The sequence below is a fragment of the Erpetoichthys calabaricus genome, chromosome 7, assembly GCF_900747795.2.
Source record: "Erpetoichthys calabaricus chromosome 7, fErpCal1.3, whole genome shotgun sequence".
Classification (NCBI taxonomy): domain Eukaryota; kingdom Metazoa; phylum Chordata; class Cladistia; order Polypteriformes; family Polypteridae; genus Erpetoichthys; species Erpetoichthys calabaricus.
Window position 1 is genome coordinate 2,958,809 of NC_041400.2, and position 13,708 is coordinate 2,972,516.

The following is a 13,708-nucleotide window of genomic DNA, read 5'->3' on the forward strand; positions in this document are numbered from 1 at the left end:
CTGGGGTGTTAAATTGAAAGGATTTTAACACAAGACTGTAGCATCACAGAACGTGACCAATGTGAGGGGTCCGAAGAACTTCTGAAGGCACTGTATGAGTGGTGGCCTCAGGAGCTGCTGCTCAGAATTTGGTGGGCGTTCTTCACCGTAGCCATCCTGTCCTTCTTCTTCTTCATTACCAACGTGTCTCCATCAAAGTAAAGACGGTACAACCACAGACCCCTAAATGCATTCTGAAGACCCCCTGGAACTCCATGGGCTGTTGACGGTTCCCTCATCTACTCCCACCCCCTTGATGCCCAATCACACCTTCCATAAAGGTCTGTCTACACTGAACATACGGGGGGCTTTTTAAGGTAGCACAGGTCCAAGATGGTGAACTGCACTGCCCCCTGCTGTCATCTGCCATTGACGTTAAGGTAGTTGTGCTGTGAAAAAGTGTTCACCCCCCTCCTGACATCTGATATTACCATTGCATCCATCCATCCATCGATGTTCTACCAGTGGTCCAAGTCAGAGTCACAGTGGCAACAGTTTAAGCAAACGTATCCAGAAAATTCAGGACCATCTTAACGTATGGGCACAATGGGCATGGCTGGGGTCTCCAGCAGCACTGGGGTCCACAGTGTTTCTGTTTTGCTATTAAAACTGGGATCCCAGCACACAACTTTGCCTGGCAGCCTATGAGGCTGGTAATGGGCATGACAAAGGCGCTATATAAATACATCTATTATTATTAAGGTGGCCCTGACCCAGATGTGCTTTTCCTCCACCACCTCCTCACAACTCTTTCAGGGGGATACTGAGGTGTTTCCAGACCAGCCAGGAAATAGAGGGGTATATTGTGGCAAAGTGGTCCAGGTGTAGCCATAATGTCTTCATCTGCAGCTCAATTAGGCTTTGCGTCATAAACCAATCCAAAGGACTGGGTTTGTTGGTGGACCACTACAGGTGTCCCCTTAGAGTGTGCCCATTGACATGATGACAACAGAAAGGACAACCCAACGAAGCACACTGGCAACTCCTTACTGTGGTGGGACACAAGGTACAGACCAGTAGCCATCCCACCCACACTTCAGAGCAGGCCACCCACCTGCAGATAAGCAGGTTCAGGCCCAGCCACGACTTGGATGGGAGACCATCTAGGAAAAAGCTTGGGTTGCTGCTGGAAGAGGACGCTGGAGAAGCCAACGGGGGGGCACTTACCCTGTGGTCTCTGGGTGGATCCCAATGCCACAAGGCAGTGACAGGGACACTGGGCTGTAAGAGTTGGTGGCACCTGTGAGATGAGATGTCAAATCAACGTCCTGACTCCCTGTGGTCATTAAAGATAATGAAGAGCAGGGTGTATCCTGATGTCCGAGCTAAACTGCCCACCATGGCCTGGTCACTCTGCTCCCCCTAGTCATCCCATGTTTCTGATTGACTAACCGTCTCGCTCATCCATTGACTTCCTAATAGCTAATGTGTGGTGGGCATACTGGCGCAAAATGGCTGCCATCACATCATCCAGGTGGGCACTGAATATTAGTGATGTATGAAGTGACCCCCTCACTCTTATGTGTAGTGATCTGAGCAGTGAGAGCGGCGCTATAGAAACGTAAATGATGATGATGATGATTATATGCACTTCCACAGTTTTCATAAATCGCTGGGCGGGTGGCATCAGCCCTGCTGCACTCTGATATGGTTGATGGGGTTTGCAAACCCCCAGTTTTTCGTTAAGCTCTTCGGCTCGCTGTCTCCCTCCACATCCTGGCGGCGGTCTCCACTTAAGTGCATTTTTTTTTTTTGGTGGGGTGGGGGGGGGTGATTGGCCAGCATTAGTTGGACTTTTCCTGCTCTGCCGAGGACGCTTGATGGAATTCGCAAGGCCATCCGTCGTCTTCATCGATTGGCTCATTGATTTTCCCGCGGGTGACGTGATGCGTGTCTGGTGTTATTTTTGTCCTTTGCTTTTTGAATCATTCCAGCTTTGCTCTTTAAGCCAGGTGGCTTTGGCTTGGTAGGGTTCCCTGGATGATAAGATGGAGTCAGACATGACCGGGTGGGCGCAGATGTCTTGATGGACCCATTAGAGATTTGGTGACCGAGCACAGGTTCAAGAAGGTGAATCGCTCCGCCCTCTGCTGCCATTTGTCTTGTGTCATCTGTCGACCCTCTGCCTGATATCTAATATTAACATTCCGTCCATCCATTTTCTGCCGCTTATCCAGTTTCAGCTGTCTTAGCAAATGTGGCCAGATGTCCCTTTTCCCTGCCAGGGAGATCCTGAGATGTTCCCAGGCCATCTGAGAGACAGAATCAATCCAGTATGTCCAGCGTCTGCCTAGAGGTCTCCAGATGTGCCCGAAACAGCTCCATGTCCAGATGGCACCTAACTCAGATGCCCGAGCCTCCTCCTCCTCCTCGATTGGCTTGTTTCAATGTGGAGGAGCAGCAGCTCTACTCAGTGCCTTTCACCTTCTCTCTAAGGCTGAGCCCAGACAGTTTGTGAAGGAAGCCCACTTCTGCCACTTGTATCTACAGCTAAGTTCTTCCAGTCACTACACAAAGCTTGTGGCCATTTAAGTATAAATCGACTGGTGAAATCATTGGACTTTGCCTTTTGGCCCACCCTGACTGACCAGTACAATGCCTACATAACTAGTGGACACCACTGCAAACCACCTGTCGATCTCTCGGTCCCTTCCTCCTTCAGTTGAGAATTAGACCCCAAGATGCTTGAAGTCCCCAGCCTGTGGCGCAACTCCTGCCCAATCTGGAGAGGACACTCCACCCGTTTCCAGCTGAGAAGCATATGACCTCAGACCATCACCTGCAAAAAATGGAGCTGCTATCCTGAGGTTACCAAACTGGACCTCTTTCACCTCTTCACTGTGGCTAGAAATTCTGTCCATAGAAATTATAAGCAGGTGACCAGAGCTGCCCTTTGTCACCTAATAGTACATTTAGCCTGAAGGTTGGAGGCCAGTCATTGTGTGAAATGGACAAAAGTAGGATAGGCAGGGGGGCAATTACTTTTGCACACTATGTAGATGACAACGAGCTGCTTGCAGAATGGGTTGCACAGCGTTACTGGCACCGGCTCATGGATGTGGATACCGCTTCTTTGAGTCAAATCCCCTGCGTGTCTCTTGTCTGAGTGGTGCTTGCATGTTCTCCTTGTTTCTCTGTGGGGTTCTTACATGGAACTCGTTTTAGGCTAAAATGTCATTATATATGGCAGTGTGCTGAAATGGACTGGCTTCCCACCTGGGGGTGACCTCTCAGTTGTATCAAGAGCACCTGCCAGCCTGACTTGGATTAAGTAATTCTGAGCTTAACATGCAGCAATGCTTTGTAATAGTGCTCAGATTGAAAGGCGCTATATAATATAAAGTTGTATGTTTTACATTAGTGAAGTGCAAGCTTTGCTTTGTAATAGTGCTCCCTATGAAAGGTGCTATATAATATTTGGACTCCATGCCCCCCCCCCCCCCCCAAGTAATGTGGACAGCATGTGACAGCAGGTCAAGAGGTTACACAAAAAGATCTGAACACTCCATGAGGCGCTGACTCCTGTCAGCCCTGCCATCTTCATGGCACGTCTATATAAAGAATAAGGTACATGCTAACACAACAAGTGGGCTTGCTGGGGGTCACATTACCTTTTATCTAGTGTCTTTATATAGATCGATCTCTTATATAGTGCTTTTCATATTGGTCAATATTTAATCTATCTGATCCTGCCAACTACGCTAAAATATCTATCTATCGATCTGATCCTGCCAATTATACTAATATCTATCTATCTATCTATCTATCTATCTATCTATCTATCTATCTATCTATCTATCTATCTATCAGTTGAAAACCAATCGACCCAAACTGTACACCTGTTCTGTGAGAATAAAGGAAGTTTTATTAAGAGTTTAGTGCTATGACTATAAAACAAAGCAGATCTCCAAACGGGCACATCTTTGTCGTGCCTCACGCGTGTGGTGACAAGTTGTGTGTTGACCAGTCGTGTATGTGACAATTTCCTCCTGTACTACTACTGTACCTGTATATACATTTGCTTTTTTTTTTCTTCTGAATTTGTAATCCCGCACCGCGACATTCCAGCCGGTAGTGGTCGCCAGTGCTCTTCATTCATGTTGTCGCCTCCTGCGCGATTTCTCGAGTGTCCCTCGTGAAGGTTGAGCTCTCCGCCAGTCCGGTCAGCACCGGGCTCAGCCTGCTGGTAATCGCCGCTCCGCCGCCTCAGGCTCCAGTTTACCAGTAGCCAGACATGAATGTGGAAACTTGCTCGTGTAAAATCACGTGGGAGGTTTCGATAAAACTGAAACGAGAGGGGGCGACGGGTGGTCTCCCCAGAGGCGCTGCTCTCTGAGTGATTTGCGCCATCGCTGCTCGCAGGTGTCGTTTGTCTCTCCGTAGTTGCTGTGTTGTGGTACAAGCAGGCAGGCAGGCAGGCGTGAGCAGCAGCAGCAGCGAGTCATTAAGTCAGACTGCACCATCCCTCCCTCTCGCTGCTGTCTTCTCGTCTCTCATGTCTTCTTCATCTTCTCCTCCTCTTCCTCCTCCCTCCACTGCTCCCCCTATTTTTTTCTGTGTGTGGCATCTTCCTCGTTGTAGACGTACGACTCCCAAAGGCACCCCCTTTCGCGTGTACACCCAACCCCCCCGTATTATTTGATCTATTTTTTTCTTTATTATTGATGATTCCGACTTAGGAATGTTTGCTTTTTTGGGTTCTTCTTTTATTTTTTCTTTCTTTAACGGCCCCTACTTTCCAAATCTCAGGCTTTGCCTTGCACCTCTGCTATCTCCGCAGTGCTTCTGCTTACCTGCCTCAGCGGGCTCAGGCCCCGCCCTCCGCCTCACCGCCCCGCCCTCCTCGACTCCGGCGATGGGATCTCCGGCCAGATCTTTAGTCTTCTGAGTTTTTGCGGGGAGTCGGCGTGCGGCGGCGGGGGCGGCTGCTGCTCCTGTGATTCTTTGGCTGTGAGCCAGTGAGTGCCCTTGGCCAGAAGTCACCTGGAATCTCGTGGTCCCGTTCCTCAAAATCCGTGAAGGTTTTTGCTCTTCGTCCTTCACTGCTGCAAGACCATGGCTCACGCCGCTTCACACATTAAAAAAGCGAGGGAGCTGGAGGCAGCCCTCGACTTGAAAAACGAGAAGGAGAACGAAAAAGTGCGAGAACGGCGAAGGCGCTCCAGGGAGCGAGCCGAACGTAAACGCAAGGTATGAGAACCCACCACCACCACCACCCTGCCTGCCTGCCTGCCGTCGTCTCCCCCACCTTGAAACCCCTCATCTTCTTCACGACCAGCAGCACCGCAGAGAGCACGTCGTCTCCATTCGCCTGCTTTTCATTCCGCTCCCGTCGCGCATCCTCGTGTGCTCCTCATTCTTAACCCGAGTAGTTTGCCCCTCCATTCACCTGTTTGCCCAACATACCGGAGCGGGGGTGCAGCCACCCTGCAGTGGAGTCGCTCGGGGTCCGTGTCATCTTAGGGACCCTCCACCCCTCATCTTTGAAAAGAAGCTCTCCCGGTTTCCTCCGCACTGCATTTCCCGGTAAAGTGGCCCCCCTCGCGCTCTCATTTCTGCTTCGCTGTTTTCCCATCGAGATGCAGCGCACACGTCGGGGATTCGTTCAGGAAGTCCGCAGCCCCCCAGATCCGTAAGGGGGACGACAGTCGCGCCACACGCTGGATTCGACTTCAGTCCGCGCTCAGTGTCCCCCGTGCCTGACGCCGGTGCCCGCCGAGGAGCTGTCCAGCCTTCAGCCGGCTGATCACGCGCCGCTCCCCGACCCCGCTCGTGGGACTTTGGATTGAAAATGATTGTGTCCCGACCGGGGCGTAACTTCGAATTCGGAACTCCCACCCGGGTAAGGGAGCAAGGCTGCAGAAGCCGTGTTAGGTGGACCGAAAGGGGGGTCGTTTCGGTGGCATCGACTGCACCTTTTCCTCCACCTTTAGTGTGCCCTTAGTGCGCAGTCCTTACTCCGAAAGTGGCATTCAGGAAAGTGTGTCGTTATGTAGAGTGGCAGGTGGTCTCTGGTGCCCGCATTGTCTCATAATTGTTCACCTGAATGTCATCCAGGGACCCTTTCTGTAGTTTAGCACCGGAAAGCCAGATGGATAAAAAATGTTCCCTGGTTTCTGAGTTCGACCCAGAGCCGTCTTACCAGCATCATAGACCCCTGGGAAAAGTAGTAAAAAAAATCATGGACCCCTATGCTTCTGGGGCCCCCGGCCAGTGCCCATATTTTAAGATGGCCCTGGGCTGGCATCCCTTCTGTGGATGCCCACCCAATCACTACTACTGTCTTCATGATCAGGGGTGGCACTACCATTTAGGCCAATTAAGCAGTTGCCTTGGGCAGCAAAATCTTGGGGGTGGGGGTATTTTTTTTTAACCAGAGCCAGGCATACAATCACTCTGACTGGCACAACACTAACATCTATTCAAAAGACCATGGGGGGCCTCATACCCCACCCTTCAATGTAGTATACATATAGCAATGCCTTTAAAACTCCATGGCGCTATATATCACTATATATGTTAAAGGACACAGCTTCACCTGGGGTAGCAGAAATGCTGGAGGTGACCCCGACATCTGCAGAGAAGCCATAGTTTGCCACCTTGTGACATGGCAGGGTACGCTCTTAAAAGTCCTGGTTCTGTAATGGCACTTTACTGGGTTGTGTGCTTCCTCGTGGCTCCATTGCTTGACAAATGAGTGTATTCATATTTATATAGCACCTTTCTAGCTACTCAAAGCGCTTTATGTGGACAGTGGAGGAGCCACTTCAGCCACCACCAATGTGCAGAGTCCACCTGGGTGATGTGATGGCAGCCATTCTGGCACCCGTATGTTCACCACAGGTTAACTGTTAGGTAGTGAAGGGGCGAGAGACATGGGGGACAGAACTGAGAAGATCATGGTGGCCAATTTAACCAGGACATCGGGAACAGCCTGATCTTTTCAAAAGATGCCCAGGGATCTTTTATGACCCCAGAGAGTCAGGACCTCAATTTCACATCTCATCTGAGGGGCACAGAGAGATTTTTGTTTTTTCAGGACAGTGTCCCTGTCACATCACCGTGTGAGTGCCTCCTGCTGGCCTCACCAACATCTCCTCCTCTTCTAGCAGCAAGCCAAGCTTTTCTTAGGTGGTCTCTCATCCAAATAGGGGCTGGGCTGGACCCAGGTGAGATGGCTGACCCCTTTAATTTCACGAAGGCTTCTCTGCATATGAATAATTCTAACAGAAGGAGAAAGCGCTGATGTTTAATTTGCACCAGGATACGTGAAGATGAGGAAGACCTGAACATATCCCGTGTTCTCGTATGCAACAAGAAAATCAGAACCCCCTGGGATTTTACAAATCTGTTATCGTCTATTCATGGCTGTTTATGGCACCTGTTAGTTATGGATCTAAATAAATCAAAGGTCCTTTCCAGAACCTTCATGTCGATGGACGGCTCATCTGGGAACCTTTATGACATTGCTCTGAAGATCTGCTTCGGCACTTTCATTTCTAAGAGTGTAGCCCGTTGTGCTATGATGGACGAGAGGAACTCATCAGCACCTGCTCTGGGTGTCTGTGACCCGAGGGAGCTGCCCCATCAACTCTACAACATTACGTTAAACCTCCGCGCTTTGGCGGCCCTGGCATCTGCCGAATCGTCGCCTTTTTAAAACATTTGCCATTCTGGATAAGTCTGGAAAGCTGTACAAAGAGCCCTGCACTGCTTTGGTGAGATGAGCACTGTCAATGGACAACAGATGTCCTCGTGGGTCAGAGAGATGTGCCAGCTTTGATGTTGTGAGCAGACGCCAGTCATTAAGAGGAGTTGGAGTCGACACTTCAGGTCTCTGCTGCTTGGATTTTAATAGAAAGGAATGAGACGACACCCGAATGTACAAGAACTTGGATGGTCTCCGGCCTCTGTGTTGGTCCGGCGTCCCTAAGAAATACAAGGAGGGAGGGAGGAAGAATGGGAGAAAGGGAGAAAGGGAGAAACGGAGAAAGGGAGAAAGGGAGAATGCTCCCATAACAGAAACCAGAGTGTCTTCAGTTGAGGGTAGCTAACTGCAGATTTATCATTATTATCATTTAGCTCACAATACTTGGTGAGGTCAAGCAAGAGGGATTCTCGGAAGTGTTAGTGGACAGCCTTCAGTGTGAAGCTGCGATTCTCTCACATTCTCAGTGTCCTCACAGCGGGTAGCCATGCCACTCGGAGGCACACAGCCCTGGCACTGAGACATGGAAATTCCTCTGAGGCCGTGACTGTTAGCCAGGGTGGCATGGCTCTGGTTAGGGTCCTACAATGACAGCACTGTCCCTCTTAGATGTGCAAACAAACATCACATTCACAGGAAAAGTACAAACATAAATAGTGCCTCTATCTATCCAATCCTGCCAACTACGCTATATTATCTATCTATCTATCTATCTATCTATCTATCTATCTATCTATCTATCTATCTATCTATCTATCTATCTATCTATCTATTATATAGTGCCTTTTATCTATCTATCTATCTATCTATCTATCTATCTATCTATCTATCTATCTATCTTCTTTAATGTATTTATTTCCTTTTTAGTTGTTTTACTTTGAATATAATATAATATACAGTAATATACAGTAATATAATATAAATGGTCACTACATGCGTGTTTTTGGCGTGGACAGCTTCTGCTAAAGTTTTTCTCCGTGAACTTCCATAACATCAGACCTGATGTCGGTGTGCGCTCATCCACTACAGAAAGTGAATGTCTTTGGTAAAGCTGAGCTCTGCTGTCTCGCTGCTTTGTGTTTGCTTAGGTGAAGGTCGCTGTGCCCGTTGGCTTTTGTGTGTTTACTCCTTGGCTCAACTGGGCATTTGTTTGGCTCCAATCATCTACCCAGGATTTGTGTTAACTGGCCTGACTGTGAATATCTTGAAGCACTTTGGTCTGCAGGATATCAGACTTGTGTCTTCCCAGGATGAGCTTTTCATTGTCTTCGTTTCCCATATCGATGTTACATCACTAGTCGTGACGCAGGTCTGTTAGGTGCCCTTTATTATTGTGACTTTTATTTCCTTTAAGCATTGGGCTCATTTGGCTGAAACATTTCTTGTCTGTTTCGTGGAGTGAGTAGTGCTGCTGGCTCATGGATTCAGTGTCCGCCGATAAAATCCGACACTGTGTCATTGTCTGTGTGGACTCTTAGTGTTTTCTGTGACTCTGAGTTAGTTTTCCTCCAGTTTTCCAGCTGCATCTACAAAGATATATAGTGTACTGTATATACAGATATATATCCACCTTAATAATGTATGTGTGTCTGCCTGTTGTTCATCCAGTGGCTATGTCTCTGTCATTCCAACAGATGGTGCATCACAAACATTAACACTGCTTTTACAAATCCCATACCAATGGCATATAACAGAGACTTAGGTATTGCATGGTGAACTGACAACATCTAATGCTGGGGTCTACATCGGTTATTTAGAAGGGTAGCATCTACTGTGTGTGTGTATATATAATATGTGTGTGTGTGTCTATGCATGCTGCCCATCTAAGACAGTGTGACATCTAAGTAACTAATGGGACATCAACTTTAATGTTTACAATGAAATGGAATGTATTTTGTAATGCATGTACTAATAAAATGCATTGCATTTGTCATTTCAACAGATGGTGCTTCAAACATTTGTAGTAATAAAATGCATTACTACAAATGTTTCTGATCCACCATCTGTTGGAATGAGACATGTGATACAGATGTCTCTGTTATATGCTATTTGGTATTTCATTTGTTAAAGCAGTGTATATTTTTGTGGCATGACAGAGACATAGCAACCACACTCACACACACACACACACACACTTATCCTCTTATTAAAGTGCATATCTAGACAGTATATGTATAGTGTGTGTGTCTATAAAGAGAGAGATTGGGAGCTTGCCCTGATGCAACCCATTGCTGCACCCACCACACAATGAACCACCTCAGAATCCCACATGAGGACCTGAAGTGTGTACAGATGTACAGTATATATAGGAGAATTGCTGCCAACAGTAAATTGGAGGGGGGGGGGTCCCATTCGGAGAATCACCCCTGACGGTCACAGCGGCACAACATCAATTGCTTACACTGCCCACAGCAATCCATCACTCGGCACTTCACAAACCGCATGTGACCCCCCCCCCATCCCATTAATTACAGCGGTGGGTCACAACTCTCCATGACCCATAAAGGCGGCAGCAGGAAACGATTCCACATGACAACCATTTCCTGTTCCTTAAAGAACCCTCCACATGAAGGTTCCAGAAAGATCCTTAACTTATTCAGATCAGGAAGCAGATTTCTAAACTAGCAGGACCCTCGCTGCACACAATTCCACAGGCCAAGTTCACGTCTTCTTGATCTGTTATATGCTGCTAGTGCGCCCACCACAAAGCTCCAAGGACCAACTGGCTCTCAGAAGAACCCCCCCCCCCCCCCCCCCCCCCCCCAACACACACACCGTAAAGGGCCATTTCAGAGCCGCCATCTTGAGAGGATACAGCTGAGGAGCTCTTTGGCTCCAGCCTCACCGTCAATGCTGCTGGGGTGGCTCCAGCCTCACTAAGCCAGGACTGAATATGTGATTGTGAAGAATAACATTAATAATAATAATAATAATAATGAGGTCGTGTCTGCCCAGGCCACAGACTTTTATTGTGCTCACATGCTAGGACTCCACTGTGCTGTACATACATTGGACATTGGCATTGCATGGCATGCCGTTCTCACACCCAGAGCATATCCTGGCAGTACTGGGCAGAAGTCAGAAAACATTTAGTAAATGAGGTGTCCACTCCGGGGCTAACACACACACACATACACACACACACTTGGGACACTGGATAAAGATCTCAAATAGAATCGGGAAGACCAGAAAGCTGGACCCATTGCTATTTACTGTGCCACCATGTTGCCCATTAGTTGAACAAGTTGGCCCATCCATTACAAGTTTGCCTCATCTGTGAGTGAAATGCCGCCTGTTGCTTTTTCCATTTTTATGCCTTGCATTGGTAGGTGCAGTGATGTGGGTAACTTCCCATTTTACTCGCGATGGGCACAGGCCAACTGTGTCTTCCTTTTGTCACATTGTGCCACGCTGACAGGTCCAGTATGACTCAACTTGCCCATTTATCTTTTTATCAGCCTCAATGTGAAGGAGCACCCAGTAGTCGCCCATGAAGGTGCCATGGCCAAGATGCCACCCTCCTAGTGGCACTGATATTCAGTCACAATGCTTGTGTTTGTAGAAAGAAAACACAAATTGCCAATCTCTTGACAGTGCAGGAACATCACTAAATTATTTGCAGCTTCTAAAAATCAATGCCAAGTGCAGCCTGTCTGGACAGCAGCAGATCAGCTTTCTGGATGTTTAAACAGCACACTGCTGTCGGGCATCAAGTGCAGGGGAAGCCTTTCTGGACGGTTTTATATTCCCTTGTTCTTGAGTACCCCGAGGGACGATGGGCACACACGTGGGAAACCACAGGCAGTTTTGTTTTAAGCAGACATTAAACACGCGGCTGGTGTGGCACTGCATTGATCACAGCATTCATTCCTGATCAGGTGACTCCGTTTGTCATGAAAAGTGGAGAGCAGTGGCAGCGTTTCACACAGCAGCCAAGCGCGTCCACAGGGGACACCTCAAGTCCCAGCAGATTTATTATTCAAAGAGATCTGTCAGACATCACAAATTGGGGGCTCGGGGGGGGGGGGGGGGGGGCATTGCAAAGTTTAGAAATTTCAAAACCTCCCATTGAAAAGCACTGGCGGACTGCAAGCTCAACCACCATAATCAGAGGAAAAGTGTCTGTGTGTCCTTCTGGTTCCTATGTGTTTGTCATTCCAACAGATGGTGCATCACAAACATGTGTAGTAATAAAATGCATTGCATTTCTCCTTCCAACAGATATTGCATCTCAAATATTAAATTCACCTTTACAAATCCTGTAGCAAATGGGAAATAACAGAGGCATATGCATTGCATTTGTCATTCCAACAGATGGCACATCACAAACATTTCTAGCAATGCATTTTATTACAATAAATGTTTTTGATGCACCATCTGTTGGGAATGAGAAATGCAGAACATTTTATTACTAACTGTAATGTGCCATCTGTTGGAATGACAAAGCAATGCATTTTATTGCTACACATGTTTGTGATGCACCATCTGTTGGAATGGAAAATGCAGCATGTTTTATTACTACACGGGTTGGATGCACAATATGTTGGAATAACAAGTGTAGGACATTTTATTACTAACCATTTGTAATGCTGCATCTGTTGGAATGACAAAGCAATGCATTTTATTATTGCACTTGTTTGTGATGCACCATCTGTTGGTATGAAAACTGTAGGACACTTTATTACTAACCATTTGTAATGCACCATCTGTTGGAATGACAAATGCAGGACACTTTATTGCTAACCGTTTGTAATGCAGCATCTGTTGGAATGACAAAGCAATGCATTTTATTACTGCACTTGTTTGTGATGCACTATCTGTTGGAATGACAAAAGCAATGCATTTTATTACTACACATGTTTTGTGATGCATCATCTGTTCGAAGAACAAATGCAGGACATTTTATTACTGTTTGTAATGCGTCATCTGTTGGAATGACAAAGCAATGCATTTTATTACTACACGTTTGTGATGCACCATCTGTTGGTATGAAAAATGCAGGACACTTTATTACTAACCATTTGTAATGCACCATCTGTTGGAATGACAAAAACAATGTATGTAATTACTAACCCTTTGTAATGCACCACCTGTTGGAATGACAAAAGCAATGCATTTTATTACTACGCATGTTTTGTGAAGCACCATCTGTTCGAATGAAAAATGCAGGACATTTTATTACTAACTGTTTGTAATGTGTCATCTGTTAAAATGACAAAGCAATGCATTTTATTACTAACCGTTTGTAATGCACCATCTGTTGGAATGACAAAGCAATGCATTTTATTCCTACATGCATTGCAAAATTCATTGCAATAGATGTTGTTAATGCCAGGGTCTTTGTTGACTACTTAGATTTCAGCCCATCTTAGGTGGGTCGCACAGCTAATCTGTCTTAAGTCGGCGAAGAATTCTGTGTGACATCAACTATGAAATCATGGCACGGACTTCCTCAGTGTTGTTGTCAGTAGTGGACGTTGATGGGCTCCTTCTTTGTGCTTAACATTTGTCCAACCATTTCTGAACTCCTCAATCCATTTGTATTCACAGTATTTGGTGTAGACAGCCTGCTGTGGGTTTTGGCCCTGGCGCGCCTTCAGCCTATAAAAAGTATATCACTGCTTGCTGCTCTTCTTTGGTACAAACAGGTGAGCAGAGCGGCCATGTTTACTCCTAGAAATCACCAAGAGAAACAGAGTGATGGAGGTCAAAAGTTGATCACTGTGACCACCGACAGACGGCGTGTCCACACGAGTGCAGGCAAAGCTGGGCGGCCAACCCAAACAACGTAATCACAACTGCACGGATAATCAGTGACTTGGCCTCATAGCTTTGAAATTTGCAATATAAAAATGATAGATATGAAAGGCACTATATGATGGAGAGAAGGATGACTATTTAATAAATGTGTTATAGTTATGAAATGATAGATACGAGAGACAGTCACTATATAATAAAAAG

The 13,708-nt window shown here is 46.9% G+C and overlaps 1 protein-coding gene across 20 annotated transcripts in view; it reads left to right on the forward strand.

Annotated features, from left to right (window-relative positions):
- The window catches only part of ank2b (ankyrin 2b, neuronal), a 512,663-nt gene that overhangs the window by 193,990 nt on the left and 304,965 nt on the right, over nt 1–13,708 (forward strand). For 15 of the 20 annotated variants that reach the window (XM_051929744.1, XM_051929746.1, XM_051929739.1 and 12 more), the window contains exon 1: nt 4,976–5,229. The exons of 3 other annotated variants lie outside the window; for them this stretch is intronic. In XM_051929744.1, the coding sequence (XP_051785704.1) occupies nt 5,095–5,229 (135 nt within the window). In that variant the 5' untranslated portion in view covers nt 4,976–5,094. Of the gene's footprint in view, nt 1–4,974; nt 5,230–13,708 lie in introns of those variants that run through there. 2 more of the 20 variants (XM_051929733.1, XM_051929736.1) reach the window with 1 other exon arrangement.